At 44.8% G+C, this 16804-nt stretch overlaps 1 protein-coding gene across 7 annotated transcripts in view; it reads left to right on the top strand.

Annotated features, from left to right (window-relative positions):
* Positions 1–16804, top strand: part of SAMD13 (sterile alpha motif domain containing 13) — a 53039-nt gene that overhangs the window by 10767 nt on the left and 25468 nt on the right. Inside the window, exons 1-3 of one of the 7 annotated variants that reach the window (XM_039483125.1) lie at positions 14719–14882; positions 15454–15512; positions 16298–16382. In XM_039483125.1, the coding sequence (XP_039339059.1) occupies positions 15482–15512; positions 16298–16382 (116 nt within the window). In that variant the 5' untranslated portion in view covers positions 14719–14882; positions 15454–15481. Of the gene's footprint in view, positions 1–6544; positions 6580–12261; positions 12327–14055; positions 14074–14718; positions 14883–15453; positions 15513–16297; positions 16383–16804 lie in introns of those variants that run through there. The other 6 variants (XM_039483126.1, XM_039483127.1, XM_039483131.1 and 3 more) reach the window with 6 other exon arrangements.

The following is a 16804-nucleotide window of genomic DNA, read 5'->3' as shown; positions in this document are numbered from 1 at the left end:
GCCTTCCCACCTGAGGGGAAGGTTGTCTGCCAGCTTAGGTAGCCACCAGGAACCAACTGTCCAAAGGAGATGGAGAAAGAGGCCTGAGAGCACCTGGCCTGAGAGGAACCCAGATGAGCAAAGCTCAGAGACCTTGTGGGGTTGCTTCCCTGCCCAGAGGAACCTGGGACCACAACAGGATAACACCCAGGGTCCACCAGGGGGCACTACTAGCAACAAGACACCCCAGGAACTTGGACTGTAGGGGTCACACCCCAAACTGAAGAGACAGCAGTAGAAAGTAGCCCAGAGCAGTGGATATAGACTCACTGCTGGGAGGTCCCCTACTCTGGGGTTGACATACACAAGGCTGTGGAGTGGGATGGTCAACGTCCCCCTGCCTTTAAGACTGAGGCGCCTCAACCACAGAAACAGAGGGCTGGAAGTCAAGTTCTCCAAGCCCCTGTTACACAGGATAAGGTCCACCTTATACTAATTGCCACAGCCTACCCCATTCAATACTCTTTTTCACAGCTCTTGGACCTCTCAATCAGTTCCGCTGTTACTCCCACTTCACACACACCTAGTTTCACAGAATAGCAGCTGCCTTCTCCACCCCAATCTCCAGGCTCTTCACCTGATGGCCTATGGACTGTAGGGCTAACAACAATGGAGGAGTCCTGCTCCAGAGATGTGCAGGAGGTACCGCTGAATAATAGAAAATCATCAAGGACAACTTAGTTGTCTCCGTAGAAGAGGTTTTCTGTTTGGTCGAGACCTAAAGGGGTCTCGCCCATTCTTGCTTCTACGCAGCATGTGCTGGACTATCGTTTGTGTCTGAAACATCAAGAATTAGCAACTAGCTCAATTAGGGCACACCTGGAAGCTAAATCAGCCTTTCACCTTCCTGTGGATAACCATTCCCTTTTTTCCAGTGGTTGTAAGAATTTTTTTAAGTGTTTGGACAGGATGTTTCCACATGTATAGAGCCCTATTCCATCATGGAGTCTGAACTGTGTTATCAAAGCTGATGGGTCCCCCCCTTCAAGCCTCTAGCAACTTGCTCTTTGTATTACCTTTCAATGAAGATAGCATTTTTAGTAGCCATTACATTGGCCTGGAGAATAGAGGAGTTGAGGCCACTCGTTTCACATCCTCCATATACGGTGTTCTACACAGATAAAGTCTACCTTTGCCCTCATGTAAGGTTCCTTATGAAAGATCTCTTTTCATATCAACCAGACAAGTTACTTATCAACCTTCTTCTTGAAGCCTCATGGTAACAAGGGAGAGGAGTCGTTGCATACTCTAGATGTTAGAGCATTAGCATATTATCTGGAGCAGACTAAGCCTTTCAAGTCTTCATCTTCACTGTGTGTTGCATTTGTGAACAGAATGAAGAGCAGCCCAGTTTCCACACAGAGGATTTTGGTTTGGATATCCGATTGTAACCCATGTTGCCAACTGGCTAACATGGAGCTGCTGGATACAGTATTGGGCCATTCGACCAGATCTCAGGTGGCCTCTGTGGCATTTCTGGCCCATGTGCCAATATTAAACATTTGCAGGACAGCAACCTGGTCATCAGGCATTTGCCTTGCACTACATAATCTCTCAACAATCTCGAGATGATGCTAAATTTCAATGAGTGGTCCTCCAGTCTTTGTTCAAATAGACTCTGATCCTGCCTCCAAATAGAACTGCTTGGGAGTCACTTACAGTGGAATAGACAAGTGCAATCACTTGAAGAAAAAAAAATGGATACTAGCCTTCCAATAACTGTTATTTTTTGAGATGTGCTGGATGTGTTTATTCCCTGTCCAGCCCTCCTTCCTCTCTGTATTCGAGTTGTTCTGGTAGGAGGGAACTAAGGGGAGTCTGGGGTGGTTTGGCCCTTTATGCCTGTGCAATCTGCGTGAGACAGCAGAGGGCACTCAGGCTACCCGACAGGTACTGCTAAGGGTGAAAACTCTCCAACAACTGTGCACTGGAGCACACAAACACCTACAGTGGAATGGACAAGTGCAACACATCTCAAACAACCGTTACAGAAGGATGTAAAACACAGTTATTAACCTATGCCAACAAATTTAAACATTAATGGCTGGATCTTGCAATCCCTTCTTGCCTGGAACGCCCATGGAAACCAATGAGAGATTTGTGTGTGTGCAAGAAAAGTAGAATTGGTCTCTGGGTACAATTAACATTCAACCTACCATTTATACAGAAGCTTTATTTACAGTTAAGTAAAAATGAAATATTTTAGTATAACGTAACTATTTCACCCACTCCCACTTCTGAGTCAGGTTAGATTACAACTAAGCACAAAAATGGAAGGTAAGATTTTATAGAAGAGATATGCAAATCTTCTTAACTTGGGGCATGAGCCCACCACTAAGTGACTGAGTTATGAGAAACTTTATCTGCATGCTGTTCCAGAGTGTTTCTTGAACCTTCTTCAGAAGCATCTGGTACTGGTCACTGTCAGAAACAGGCTAGTAGACGAGACGAATCACTGGACTGATCTTGCTATGGCAATTCCGATGTTCCTAAATTAACCATTTCTTCGGTAATTTAACTGCTGTACATCAACCTAGAAATTAACAGAACAATTCACTTGCAGTTTTAAAAGCAGTACTAATTATACTGATTCAGCATCTTTAAGACAAGTATAACACTTGTGACATGAACATTTGAATTGACTCCAACTCTATTGTTACCGCTGCTAATGAAGAGGCTACATTTGAAAAAAATAGGAATTAAGCTACATTGTTAACTATTATTGCATCTAATTGTTATGGTTATAGCCAGAGCCAAGTCAACAGTTCATGTCATTCATAAATAGTGACATTTTAACATTAAAGGTGACCCAGTGATAAAAGACCTAACGTACCAAATTTTTGCTCAATGCAAAGAAAAATGAATACAGAAAAAAGACAACACAGGATATCCCCCAAAGCAGAATGTCCAATAACTCTCCAAAGAGAAACCCAAAGACTTTGGTAAAGATTGTGCCATCCTTGCTCCCTGTTTTCTTTGTCTATCAGCTTGTGATGGGATGTTCACCCCACACTTGCCTGGAAGGGGTTAATGAAGACAAGAAGGAGGCTAATTAATCCAACAAGCCAGGGCTGAGGAGAATCAGGTGGCTAAGCAATCCCCTGATTGAATGAGGAAGCCCAGCTGAGGAGGAAAAAGCTGGGCTGGGATGATAAAGGCAGGACATTCAAAGCAGAAAGGGCTGCTGGGGAAAAACTGCAGTCACTCCCTGGGAGAAGAGAGGTGCATCTGCGCTGGCAAACCCAGAGAAGGCGGGAAGCCAGGAAGGTAGCACAGGGCTCAGGGAAAGGCAGTAAGGTCTAGAAGGGAACAGACCTTGACTGCTGGCTAGAGGGTCTCTGAGCTGGAACCTGGAGTAGAGAGCGGGCCCATGTTCAGAGCCACTGTGGGAGTGGCTCTACAAGCCAATGAATGGGGAAACTGCCTAGAACCACTAGCAAGGAAAGACTTTCCAACCCTGGAAGGGGAAAACGTGTAAGTGACCAGGCCAGAGGGCTACGACATGAAGAGGCAGCAGCAGCTCATGGAGCGAGAGAGGGGTCACAGAGCCAGAGAGAGAGTCAGAGAGACGGAAAGGGGCATTGACCTTGTGAGCTATTCCCCAGAACGATCAGGAGAAGGCAATATCCTGGCAGTGAGTGGAGCACCCCTTCACATAGCTGTCATCACATAACTTAAGGTAATGGAAAAAAAATAGTAAACTCGTAACTAATAAACTACACTGTGAGACAGTTACTGTTGCCTAAGCTACATAACACCATGAATACAAATATTCACAAACAGGGATGTGAACAGTTAAGACATCAGAAATCACTGTCCATGCAGAAATATCAACCAGAATGCATGTTCCAGAGAACACATTCCCTATAACTCTGCAATCTGAATAAAATCAGTTGTTAACTCTGGGTCCAATAAGTGTCCTGTATGTGGCTCATGTGTTGTCTTGAAAAATAAATTATATATGTCTCTTAATTATATTTACAGGGCATGCTGTGTTCCTATGTGTGTTTAAGATTTTTCTGCTGTTAATATACTTCCTAGTTCAGGAGAGCATGTTAAGCACATGCTTAAGCCCCATTTCAATCAATGAGATTTAAGCATGTGTTTAAAATTAACCAGGTACTTAAGTGTGTCCTGAATCAAACCCTGACTAGGAACAAGTTAACCACATCTCTGTTTTTCTGCATACATAGGAAGGTCTGTATTTTTTCAGTTCACTCACAAGCCAGTGATAGTGTGGAAAATAACATTTTTTATTTTCTTAACTATTGTGTCATGATTATTAGGTTGAAACATAAATAGTTATCTTTCCATTTAGGATTATGATGATTATTTTAAAATTTTAGATTTTTTTTAAGTTAAAAGAGATATTCATGAATATTCGTTAGTTACATTTCATGTTATTATTTGGATTGCTAAGATATGCCTCTGTAGGGAATGTGTTCTGAGGTGCATACAGGAGAGTGGAGATTTTTTGCTTGGATGTTGATGGTAGTAACTTACCTATTTGTTTTCCTGATTTTTTTTATCTATTTATTTATTTACTTGACCTGAATTGGTGATGTTACATACAAGTTAGCAGCCTTATTGTCTCCCAAGGTAGTTTTTTTATTAATTCCAACTACATTAAGGTTTTGATCCAGCAAAGCACTTAAGCACATGCTTAGCTTTAAGCCCATACTTAACTGTTTTGCTGGATCAGGGCTACGGGGCCTAATTTTAAGAGGTGCTGATCACCACAACTCCAAGTAAAAAGAACAGGAGTACTTGTGGCAGCTTAGAGACTAACAAATTTATTTGAGCATAAGCTTTTGTGGGCTACAGCCCACTTCATCGGATGCATGTAGTGGAAAATACAGTAGGAAGATATATATACACACATACGCATACACACACAGAGAACATGAAACAATGGGTGTTACCATACACACTATAAGGAGAGTGATCAGTTAAGGAGAGCTATTATCAGCGGGAGAGAAATAGAACTGTTTGTAGTGGTAATGAAAATGGCCCATTTCCAGCAATTGACAAGGAGATGTAAGGAACTGTGTGTGTGTGGGGGGGGGGGGGAATAAGCATGGGGAAATAGTTTTACTTTGTGTAATGGCCCATCCAATCCCAGTCTAAGTGAAGTCAGTGAGAGTTGGAAATACCCAGCACCATTCAAAATCAGGCCCTTTACTTGATTGCCAGATATTTATTTTCATGAGATTCTCATGCAGCTGAAAATAACAGCAATTTCTAACTTCAACATATAGACTATCTTGTCCTGCTAGTGCATCTTTATTTGGCATTAGCAGGACAAGTTCCCGATTGCCAGTTCAGGGAGATAAAAGACTGAGATTTCTTCTGTATTCTGTGTTTTTTATACAGTCGATTGTGTGTGTCCCCACAAAAAATGCTCTAAGTGCATTAAGTCGGTGGACTGCATCCACACTACCAAGGCTAGCGTCGACTTCCGGAGCGTTGCACTGTGGGTATCTATCCCACAGTTCCCGCAGTCTCTGCCACCCATTGGAATTTTGGTTTGAGATCCCAATGCCTGATGGGGCAAAAACAGTGTCGCGGGTACATGTTGTCAGGCCCCTCGTTCCTCCGTCCGTGAAAGCAACAGCAGACAATCGTTTTGTGCCTTTTTTCCTGGGTTACCTGTGCAGATGCCATACCACGGCAAGCATGGAGCCCACATAGCTGACCGTCACTGTAAGTCTCCTGGGTGCTGGCAAATGTTGGATTGCATTGCTACACAGCAGCAGCTCATTGCCTTTTGTCAGCAGATGGTGCGTTACGACTGGTAGCCATAGTCATCGTACTTCTGGGTGCTCTTTTAACCGACCTCGGTGAGGTCAGTCGGGGCATCTGGGAAGACATGGGAGTGACTCAGCCAGGTCATTCCCATCTTCTGCCGAGCACCCAGGAGATGACGATGGCTACCAGTCCTACTGCACCATCTTCTGGTGAGCAGCCAGGAGATGATGATGGCTAGCAGCCGTAATGCAGCATCTTCTGCCGAGCACCAGGAGATGATAATGGCTAGCAGTCGAACTGCATCGTCTGCTGCCAGCCTAAGATGTATAAGATAGATGGAGTGGATCAAAACAAGAAATAGACCTGATTTGTTTTGTATTAATTTGCTTCCTCCCTCCTTCCCTCTGTGAAATCAACGGTCTGCTAAACCCAGGGTTTTGAGTTCAATCATTGAGGGGGCCATTCTGTGTAACAGTTGTTTGTGTTTCTCCTTGATGCAAAGCCACACCCTTTGTGGATTTTAATTCCCTGTAAGCCATGTCGTCAGTCACCCCTCCCTCCGTCAGAGCAGACAATCGTTTCATGCCTTTTTTCAGCCCAGATGCCATAGCACTCTGATCATGGAGCCTGCTCAGATCACCGTGGCAATTATGAGCACTGTAAACACCACGCGCATTATTCTGGACTATATGCAGAACCAGAACCTGCCAAAGCAAAACCAGGCGAGGAGGCGATGGCAGTGCGGTGACAAGAGTGATGAGGACATAGACATGGACACAGACTTCTCGCAAAGTATGGGCTCCAGCAATGAGCACATCATGGTGTTAATGGGGCAGGCTCATGCCATGGAACGCTGATTCTGGGCCTGGGAAACAAGCAGACTGGTGGGGCCGCATAGTGTTGCAGGTCTGGGACAATTTCCAGCGGCTGTGAAACTTTCGCATGCATAAGGGCACTGTAGCGGGGTGGTTACCTGCTCCTGCCCTTTTGGGGCTTTAAAACAGCCCCGGGAAGGGGCTTTAGGCTGGGCTGATTGGGGAAGTGGCTGCAGCTGGGGCCACGCCCCAAACTGAGCAATAGGGCCTTATAAGAAGGCCAGGGAAGCCAGAAGGAAGACGGTCTCTCTCTAGCTATAGAGGGAGATGGGCCTGGCTGCTTAGGAGCTGAGGTAGAGTACTTGAGTGGAGTAGGGCTGGAGAAAGGCTGAGGAGCTGGGGAGCTCTGGCCTGGAAAGCCCCAGGCTGCGGCCTAGCACAAGGCCAAAATGTACTGGGGTTTGCAGGGGGCAACCCAGGGGTAGGCAAAGGCAGCAGGTCCAAACCCCTTTGCCGATGATGAGTGGCTGATACTGTAGTCTGCCCCAGGGCATGGGGGCTAGATGGAGACTGGGCAGTAGCCAATACTGAGGCAAAGTGGGGATAGTGGGGTGGGGGCTCCCCTGGGAGGGGGAGACCCAGTTGAAGGGGCACCGGGGTCCTGGGAGGGACACGGAGAGGGACACGGGCCAGTAGCTGGAAGGCGGATCACCGGCCTGCAGAGGGTGCTCTGGACGCTGGACTGAGCTAATTCCCAAGGACGACCAGCAGGAGGCACCGCAGGGGTGAGTCAGACGCGTTACAGGCACTTTCATGGAACTTTGTGACTTGCTTTCCCCTGCCCTGAAGCGCCAGAATATGAAGATGAGAGCAGCCCTCACAGTTGAGAAGTGAGTGGCGATAGCCCTGTGGAAGCTTGCAACGCCAGACAGCTACCGGTCAATCGGGCATCAGTTTGGAGTGGTCAAATGTACTGTGGGGGCTGCTGTGATCCAAGAAGCCAATGCAATCAAAGAGCTGCTGCTATCAAGGGTAGTGACTCTGGCAAATGTGCAGGTCATAGTGGATGGCTTTGCTGCAATGGGTTTCCCCAACTGTGGTGGGGCAATAGACAGAACTCATAACCCTATTTTGGCACCGGAGCATCAAGCCAGCGAGTACATAAACCGAAAGGGGTACTTTTCAATGCTGCTGCAAGCACTGGTGGATCACAAGGGACGTTTCACCAACATCAATGTGGGATGGCCGGGAAAGGTACATGACGCTCGTGTCTTCAGGAACTCTGGTCTGTTTCAAAAGCTTCAGGAAGGGACTTTCTTCCCAGACCAGAAAATAACCTTTGGGGATGCTGAAATCCCTATAGTTATCCTTGGAGACCCAGCCTACCCCTTAATGCCATGGCTTATGAAGCCATACACAGGCAGCCTGGACAGTAGTCAGGAGCTGTTCAACTATTGGCTGAGCAAGTGCAGAATGGTGGTAGAATGTGCATGTGGACGTTTAAAAGCGTGCTGGTGCAGTTTACTGATTCAGATAGACCTCAGCGCAACCAATATTCCCATTGTTATTACTGCTTGCTGTGTGCTCCACAATATCTGAAAGTAAGGGGGAGATGTTTATGGCAGGGTAGGAGGTTGAGGCAAATCACCTGGCTGCTGATTACTTGCAGCCAGACACCAGGGCGGTTATCAGAGTACAGGAGGGCATGGTGCGCATCAGAGAAGCTTTGAAAACCAGTTTCATGACTGGCCCAGGCTATGGTGTGATAGTTCTGTTTGTTTCTCCTTGATGAAACCCCATCCCCCCCTTGGTTCACTCTACTTCCCTGTAAGCTAACCACCCTCCCCTCCCCCTTCAGTCACCGCTTGCAGAGGCAATAAAGTCAGTGTTGCATCACATTCATGCATTCTTTATTAATTCATCACACAAATAAGGGGATAACTGCCAAGATAGCCCGGGAGGGGTGGGGAAGGAGGGAAACACAAGGCCACACTGCATTTAAAACTTATTGAAGGCCAGCCTTCTGTTGCTTGGACAATCCTCTGGGGTGGAGTAGCTGGGTGGCCGGAGGCCCCTCCACTGCGTTCTTGGGTGTCTGGGTGAGGAGGCTTTGGAACTTGGGGAGGAGGGCAGTTGGTTACACAGGGGCTGTAGCGGTGTTCTGTGCTCCTGTTGCCTTTCCTGCAGCTTAACCATATGCTGGCGCATATGAGTTTGATCTTCCAGCAGCCTGAGCATCAACTCTTGCCTTCTGTCAGCAAGCTGACACCACCTATCATCTTCAGCCCGCCCCTTACTCTCTTCAGCCTGCCACCTCTCCTCGCATTCATATTGTGCTTTCCTGCACTCTGACATTGTCTGCCTCCACGCATTCTGCTGTGCTCTGTCAGTGTGGGAGGACAGTAGGAGCTCAGAGAACGTTTCATCCCGAGTGCGTTTTTTTTTTTTTTTTTTTGCCTTCTAATCTTTGCTAGCCTCTGTGAAGGAGAAACATTTGCAGCTGGTGGAGGAAAAGGGAGAGTGGTAGTTAAAAAGACACATTTTAGAGAACAATGGGTACACTCTTTCACATTAAACCTTGCTGTTCACATTACACAGCACATGTGCTTTTGTTACAAAGGGGCTCCAGCAGCAGGGCTCGGGTGGCGATTTAAAGGGCCCAGGGCGGCAGTGGCGGTCAGAGCCCTGGGCCCTTTAAATCTCCACCAGAGTCCTGAGCCTGGGGTAGTGGCAGCAGCCGGGACCCCCTGGGGCTCCGTCGGCAATTTAAAGGGCCTGGAGCTCCGCTGCAGTACCCCAAGAACCAGCATAGAATGACTCTTCACCAGGGAAGAATAGGGCCCTTCATTGAAGGCTTTCTGGATTTTGGTATGTAGATATCAAAACATTACGTGCAGGAAAAAGGGCCCTCTGGTGGAGTGGATGAACAAAGACAATCGTGGGCTCTTGTCCTTGCTGTAAGGCCTATAATAAAACATTTACTGCAGCAAGTTCTAAATTGGAATTATGGTCAAAGGGTCTAAAAACCATTCTTAGCTCAATCTCTGTTTCTTTACAGTTATCACCCATTCTGAACCTACTTGTTAATGGTTTGACTCTCTTTAGGGAATGTGTTGACAAGTTAAGGTCTGTCTCTAAGGTAAAAGGAAGATACTTGAAGGTGCATTTTGTCAAAAGAAATTAGCAATTGCTGTTTAGTTTTTCAGGAGCTAGGAGCAGTTCTTACCTCATCAACCTTCAATCATGGCATCAAACTAGCTAAGGCAGGTACAGCGCAGAGGAAGAGAACAATGAGTGAGAAAACTGCAGGACTCCATATTCACCCCCTTCTCCCTCCACACACAATGTGCATGTAACGCAGCAGGAAACACACCCACTTTCTCATGTGTTGAGTGGAAGAAGGGGGCGGACATGATCAGAGCTACCAGGGAGGAAGGGGTGAGCAGAGGTCGAAGAGAACTCAGCAATGAGTAAAATGGCTACCAAGACTACAAATGTAAAAATGAATAGACAAGATGAAAGACCAAGGGAGGAGAATAGACAGGGAAGAGAAATGAGAGAGAAAATGGATGGGGAAAAAAGACAAACAGCAACTATTGTCTCAGGAGAGATGAGAAGGAACAGGGGGACAAGACACTCCCTTGCGCTTAATCCTTCCAACACCAACAAAACAGGTGCAAGATATAGCCGGAGCCCCTTTCCTTTATCTTCCTCTGTGACTGAGCGCACACTTGTATTCACACCACACGTGCCATCATAATAATCTTGTAAGAAACTGCCTGAGGCTTAGGGTCAGCACCAGCCTCTTCCAGGGGAGAAGCGGAGCAGTTAACTGAGGTGGGCCTTAGCCTCCCCTCACCATGAGGCCTCTCCCTTCACAAGGCCCCGCCTCCTGGCAAAGCCAGGAGCCAGGCAGTAGTAAGAGCTGCTCAGGGAGCCCAGGCCTCTATGGGGTGTCCAGGACCCTCCACCTTCCCTGGGGTGCACCCCGGGGAACGGGGATACAGGCCAGGAGCTTGCTCTCAGTCACCCCAGCCCCTCACCCAGAGCAGGTGGAGGATCTGGGAGCTCCCCACAGTGGCCCAGGGTCCCTGGACAGCTCTTACCACAGCCTGGCTCTGGCTTCTGGCCTGGCCAGGGTGCGGGGCCTCAGAGGGAAGAGGAGGAGCAGGGGCAGGGCTCTTGCATATGTCCCACTTTTGCCTTTTGAAAAGGCAGTCACCCGAGTTGGGAGCAACAGCAGCAAAACATTGTGAGACACCCGGATTGCAGGGCAGGTGGTAACACAACCCCTCACTGGTCTAGATTGCACCCCAGAATGTGATATCCTCCCGCTTGTTCATTGCTGTTCCTTCAACACCTCTTCCCTTCTGCCCTGATTTACACCATGTGTCACTTAATGCCAGATTCGTGCAAGTTACACGACTGTATTCTTCACACGTTTTCTACTTGAGAAGTGCCCCACAAAACCACTGACGTCTCTGCTGCCATTGGCTTTTAGCCAGCTCACTACACACACATGCTCAGCAGCAGCACAACACTCAGCCAGCAGGGGACCTCGGGGAAGAGAGGGTGCCTCATGCTCCCCTATAGTGACCTCTTCGTCCAATTCAGGAACAGCAGTTTTTGATCCTGGCACATGTAATGGCATGTGTGGCTTGGGACATTAACATTCGTGAAGGCCTGGTAGGGCAAGGCAACCAATGTTAAAGTCTCAAAGCTGTGTGCCAAGGTAAGTAACAGATTCTATCCTAATGCAATTAAGGAATGATAATCAAACTACAGGAAAATAGGGAGCTGAGGGGGAAATGCAGCCCCTTGCTGGCAAGTTAATGAATATTTAGAGTCAGAGAACAGATAGTTTGGAGGGGGGTGAGAAAGCAGGTTGTGTGAATTAGGAGTCTTGTTGTTGTTGTTGCTATTAATGATCTAAGAGATAATTATGGGTATTATGCAGGTAGACTGGCAATGGATTGGCCTAAAACTGTGCCACTTTCAAATTGCCATCTACATCCTGGCAAGAATTAATTTTAACAACAACAGAACCGCCAGATGATTTCTTCACTGTCAGATATTTTTCATCTTCTACAGGGTTGTGGAAGATTCTTATTAAGAAGGGGAATTTGGGATTTTTGCCTTCTTTTTAAATTTGGATAAAATCTCTGAGCATTTTTGCTCTTCTTTGGTTAAACTCCTAATTTGTGGGTTGTCTAACTGCAAGGAAATATAAGGAAAACCAATATGAAGATTTTAAATATCCAGTAGAGAGAGAGAGAGACACCCACACCCACCACAAAATCCTCCATTCCTGGAGTCCCAGACTGTCTTTCTTATAATAATTTATTCCATGATCATAAGTATATTTTAAATAGTCATAGTAAAAATAACTTATACAGTGCTAATTTACTAGGTTGTTTACAAGTAAAGAGTAAATTAGGTTCCCTGCCCCTTTAATCAATGCTTTAAAAATTAATGCAGCATGGAGGAAGTCTCCTTCCCAACTAGTGAGTATCAGATGTAGGTCTGCATATTTTTATTGAGAATTCATAGTGACAGTAAAATCTTGATTGCTACTCTTGCTCTGGAGTTATGGACTACAGCTCCCAGCATGCCACACTACCTGATAGCTTGTCTGTGATTGGCCAGAGCATCTTCTATTTGGAACTCTGCATGTGGGTGCAGCTGTGTTGGAGGAAGGCAGCCTTTTGCTGGCTATGAAGAAAGGTAAGTGAGGTCTGCTGTGCACTTCAGAGGGAATGGGATTTTTTTAATATTCAGTTTCCTTCTTCTGACTCAGTTACTGCTGTATTCCTCTCCTAAGCAGCTTCCTTAAAAATGCATGCTTTGCCCTGAAGTATATTTAGAGCAACTTACAACAGTCCTGTGTGGAGAGCCAGGACTTGCTGCTGGATTGAAGATGAGCTCAAAAAGAATCATGCATTATTTTTAAAAAGAAGAATAAAAGAGGGGATTATTACACTCTTAAGAGTTTACATTCCACACAGCTTAACACTAATTGTTTCATTCTTTCAAGAGAAGTTTGCCTAGCTAGTCCAGCAGAAAACTGGAGTTCCAAAGTGAAAGTGATTTGATTTTTTGTTTCACTTGAATTTCTCTTTGAACAAATTTGCTGACATTTTCTCCCCCATGTCATTGCAAAAGAAAAGATCATTTGGCTCTGTCTTGCTCTCCCAGATCTAAATTCCAACATCTCTCTCCTCCACTGAAAGATTGCTGCACTTTGCTGCCATGCATGTGTGAGGTATTTGGTTTTCTTGTACTGCAGACTCTTCCAGGAACATGGAAAGCTTCTCAGTAGAAAGCCGATGTTTGGATATTAATAAATGTACAATGTCTGCACTGATTTCTGAATGTTTGATCTTGTGCAGATAAAATAAACTTAGGGCCACCCAGGGCTGACCCCATGACATGGAACTGAGAACTGCCTAGTTCACTTCATTCCCAGTGTGGCCTGGAAAATACCTTTCACCAGTAACAGAAACCAAGCAGTCCAACAAGGCTCCATATTCGTCCCCTGCCTGCCCCCACCCTCTCCACCAATATTTCTCCAAACAGTATCTCCTTGTTAATTGAATTGTTACCTCATAACTGATTAAAAACAACAGAACCTGGAGATTAGGGCTCAGCATCGAACTCTTCCATAGGCCATTAATGTATTGGATTCATATCTCTGCTTTTAAAGGACTTTTAGGCAGAACACGTGTGCAGTGTGAACTTTATTTTAAATACTCTGAGGATTAATTGAACAGCATGATGCAAGGAATGAGAGGGTGTGAGGGAATAGCTGCCTGATGTTTGGATCCTCAAATGTCAGTTCATTACCAAAGTTAGAAACAAACCGATGCAGCAAATTCAAGATGTCCTCATTTAGAATTTGCTCACTTCTTGAGAAACAAAGAGAATTGCTTTGTGCGGCTAAACTGTCGAACAAACACGTATTTATGCCACGTTTTCCAGTACATTAAGTGAGATGTGAAATGGCGGTGGGTTCCTTTGCTGTGTAACACTGCCCAATAAGTGTCTATTACTCCATTTGATTTATCTGTGTGTATTTATTTATTCTAAATAAATTCTAAAAAACCAAAAAAGCATGTACCACCACCACTTGCAGTGTCTTAACACAAAATTGTACTGTTTGAATGGTTTATGTGTGCTTTTTTTATTTACCTGTCATTGCATAATGCAGGCAAAGTGAAATTGCCAGGGAAATGGACTTTAACTCTTGCATACAATACTTTGGCCAAAACCACTAATACCACGTTTTCAGAGACTGGAGTGTTCATGAAGATGTCAGATTAATAGCCTGGAGACCAAAGTATGCCATTCACACAGTATTTATGACACAGATAACAGTAGTGCAAAATTTGCCCCTTACCACCTAGCCAAGGAGCATCAGGACTGCTCTGGAGAGACCGTCTTTGGAGTGGGAATTGAGCAGAGGTTCTTAATAGTGAGTCTTGACCTCTTTTTTGGATCAGCTACTTTACAGTTTGAGCAAAGTTGCTCCTAACAGAATTTACTGTTACTAAATACATTGCATTTGGTCGTAGGGGTGAGTGGGAAAGGTTTACAGTGTCGAGGTCCCAAGAAGCAAATCACGAATCTTACACTGAATATTAAGTGTATTACTCCCCTGTCTAATGATTTGGGAGGATTTTCTACTCTCCTTGCAGGAACTCTTTCATGAAAAAGAAATTGCTAAAACTGGACCCTCTGAGATTCTTTCCAAGGGCAAATGTTGTTAGCGCCTCGGCAGTACATTTGTTCCTGCAATATCTGAAATGTGCTTTCTCCTTATTTTCACTCAGGTTAAACTAGTTGGAAACTGCTCATGAATATTTAACAGTGTAAGCAGTTGTGAGGAAGCAATTGTTTGATAAAAGAGGGTAGGGGAAAAGATTCATTAATTTCAAAAGAGTTGTGGCTCTTTTACAAGGCAGTTGTTAAGTGGATTCTGCAGCAGGAGACGTGTGATTTATAGCATTAAATAATTATGCTGAAGGTATTTAGCTAACGTGAGCAGGCAGAAGAACACTGTGTCTTTAAAAAGTCAGCCATGAAACAGAAGGCAGTTGGTGCAGCTTGTATGTGGTTCCTAACGTCATGCTGGCTCTGAGCCAGGCTGATCTGATTTCACTGTGTCAAATTGTACCTCCTTATTGAATTCCTTTGCCAGCCTACTTTATGAAAGAAATCCTTGGGGGTTCTTTTGCTGTTCTTGATAAGCTTGTAAAAATGATTTGTTTTAGTTGCTTGTAGGTAGGTTTTTCTTTTTTACTTTTTTCCTAGAAAAATGACAATGTGGTGTAATGTTGTCTAGTGAATGATTTCTGAGATGCTTATAAAATGGTGAATGTGTGTAACTCAGTTTCCAAAATCTTTCCTTGTATATTGCAAAAAAAAGAAAGCAACTCTCAACAGATCGTCTCAGTAATTAAGAACTGCAAGTTTTTGTCTGTTTGTGTGTGCTGTAAATGAAAATACACACACCTGCAGCTTTATTTCTTCTTTTCATCTTGTTTCACTGTATTAGGGGAGAACATTTTGCTAATAGTATAATTGTTGCACTTGTCATTTTGCAGTAATGTCCTTATATGGAGTGAGACGTGATTGGGGGGAATTGTATTAAATGATCTCACCTACAGTACACAAAGGAACACCTTTTTGATTAGTTTGTAATAGTTGTATTTGGTGTTCTGCATCCTGTTAATTATATATTAAATATAGTAATGGTTTTTCAAACGGTGGTTTTTTAAACGTTAATTTATATCCTAGATTTTTGTAAACTTTACATAGATGTAATGGTTTCCCGTTCTTTTCTCCTTCAAAGGGCTCTGACATGTCATAGGCATCCATTAATGCCACAGCAAGAACATCTTGAATATTTAGGTAGTTACCCAGTGCTCTGTGAAACGGGAGTGAATTGCTGGGAGGAAAAAAGTCTTGGATCACCTCTGCACTTCTCCCATGAACATAATAGTGGTGCAAAAATATGTACTGCAAAAATATCCCTGCATACTGCGGGCGGGGGGGGGGGGAGGGGGAGGGAGAGAAGGGAGAATAAATTGGATTTTCTTCAATTTCACTCTAACTATGAGTCCCTGCTTCTCTCCTCTGCACTCACTACAGCTACTGAAGGCGTTTCACTAGCTCAGGAAGGATAGTTGTGTGGGAAAAGCACAGAAGTAGGCCTCAGTAGACATGGATTTAATTCCTGGTTCTGCCACAAACCTCCTGGGTAACCTTGGGTAAATCACCCAGCTCATCTGTGCCGAAGTTTCCCCACCTGTAAAGTGGGGCACCGATACTTCCTTCCTCACAGGGATGTTGTGAGAATAAATTCTATACACATAGGTGAGATGCTAGAGTAATGGGAGGGGGGCATAGAAAACCCTATAAATAAGTATTAGAAAACACTTATTTTGGAAAAGGGTCAAGTTGAATGTTCAGTCCCTGTCTGTAGAGCAGAGAGCACCTGTGGAGTTTGCTCATCAGCTTTTCCTAGTTTATAAGATGTTATCAGCTTCTGAGGAAAGCAGGGTCCTAACTGCACTTTTTCTCTCCAAAGGGCAGGTGGTTTTGTGCAGGAGAACACTCATTTCTGTTACATTATATTTCTCTTTTGTATTTACTGATTATTAAACACAGCTTTTTTTCCCCTCCTTGTTGATTAGTTGCTGAACTTAAAGAAACTTCTACCCTCTCCATGCTGTCTGTTGACATGGAAAACAAGGAGAATGGCTCTCTGGATGTCAAAAAGTAAGTGAATTCCTGGGGTATGTTATATGTAGACAAAAAACTAAAACCAAAATTTCTTTAAATTCCTCCATTAGTTTTAATGGTTGAGGGTGGAGGGAACTGGTGTATTTATTGGTTTGCAAGCCTTCCCCATTTGCAGTTGTCTTTATTGCATTCCAGCTGGAAACAGAGGTCTCAGACATTACATTGGTTAAAGGGGGCATCCTGCTGTGTTTTTTTCAACCAAGACTGTTATGGAATTCCTTTCTGCACTCTGCATGTGGAAAACAAACATAAAGCAAATACTCACCTTGTACCTGATTATGTCAAGTTCATAATGGTCTGTGGGGGAAAATGCTTTGTTCTTCTTTGAGTAACTGTCCCCATGGGTACTCCACGCCAGGTGCATGTGTGCCCGTGCACTTTCGGTTGGAAATCTTTCA

The sequence above is a fragment of the Mauremys reevesii genome, linkage group 8, assembly GCF_016161935.1.
Source record: "Mauremys reevesii isolate NIE-2019 linkage group 8, ASM1616193v1, whole genome shotgun sequence".
NCBI lineage: Eukaryota > Metazoa > Chordata > Testudines > Geoemydidae > Mauremys > Mauremys reevesii.
Note: the sequence above shows the minus strand (reverse complement) of the source record. Positions and strands in the feature narration are given on the sequence as shown.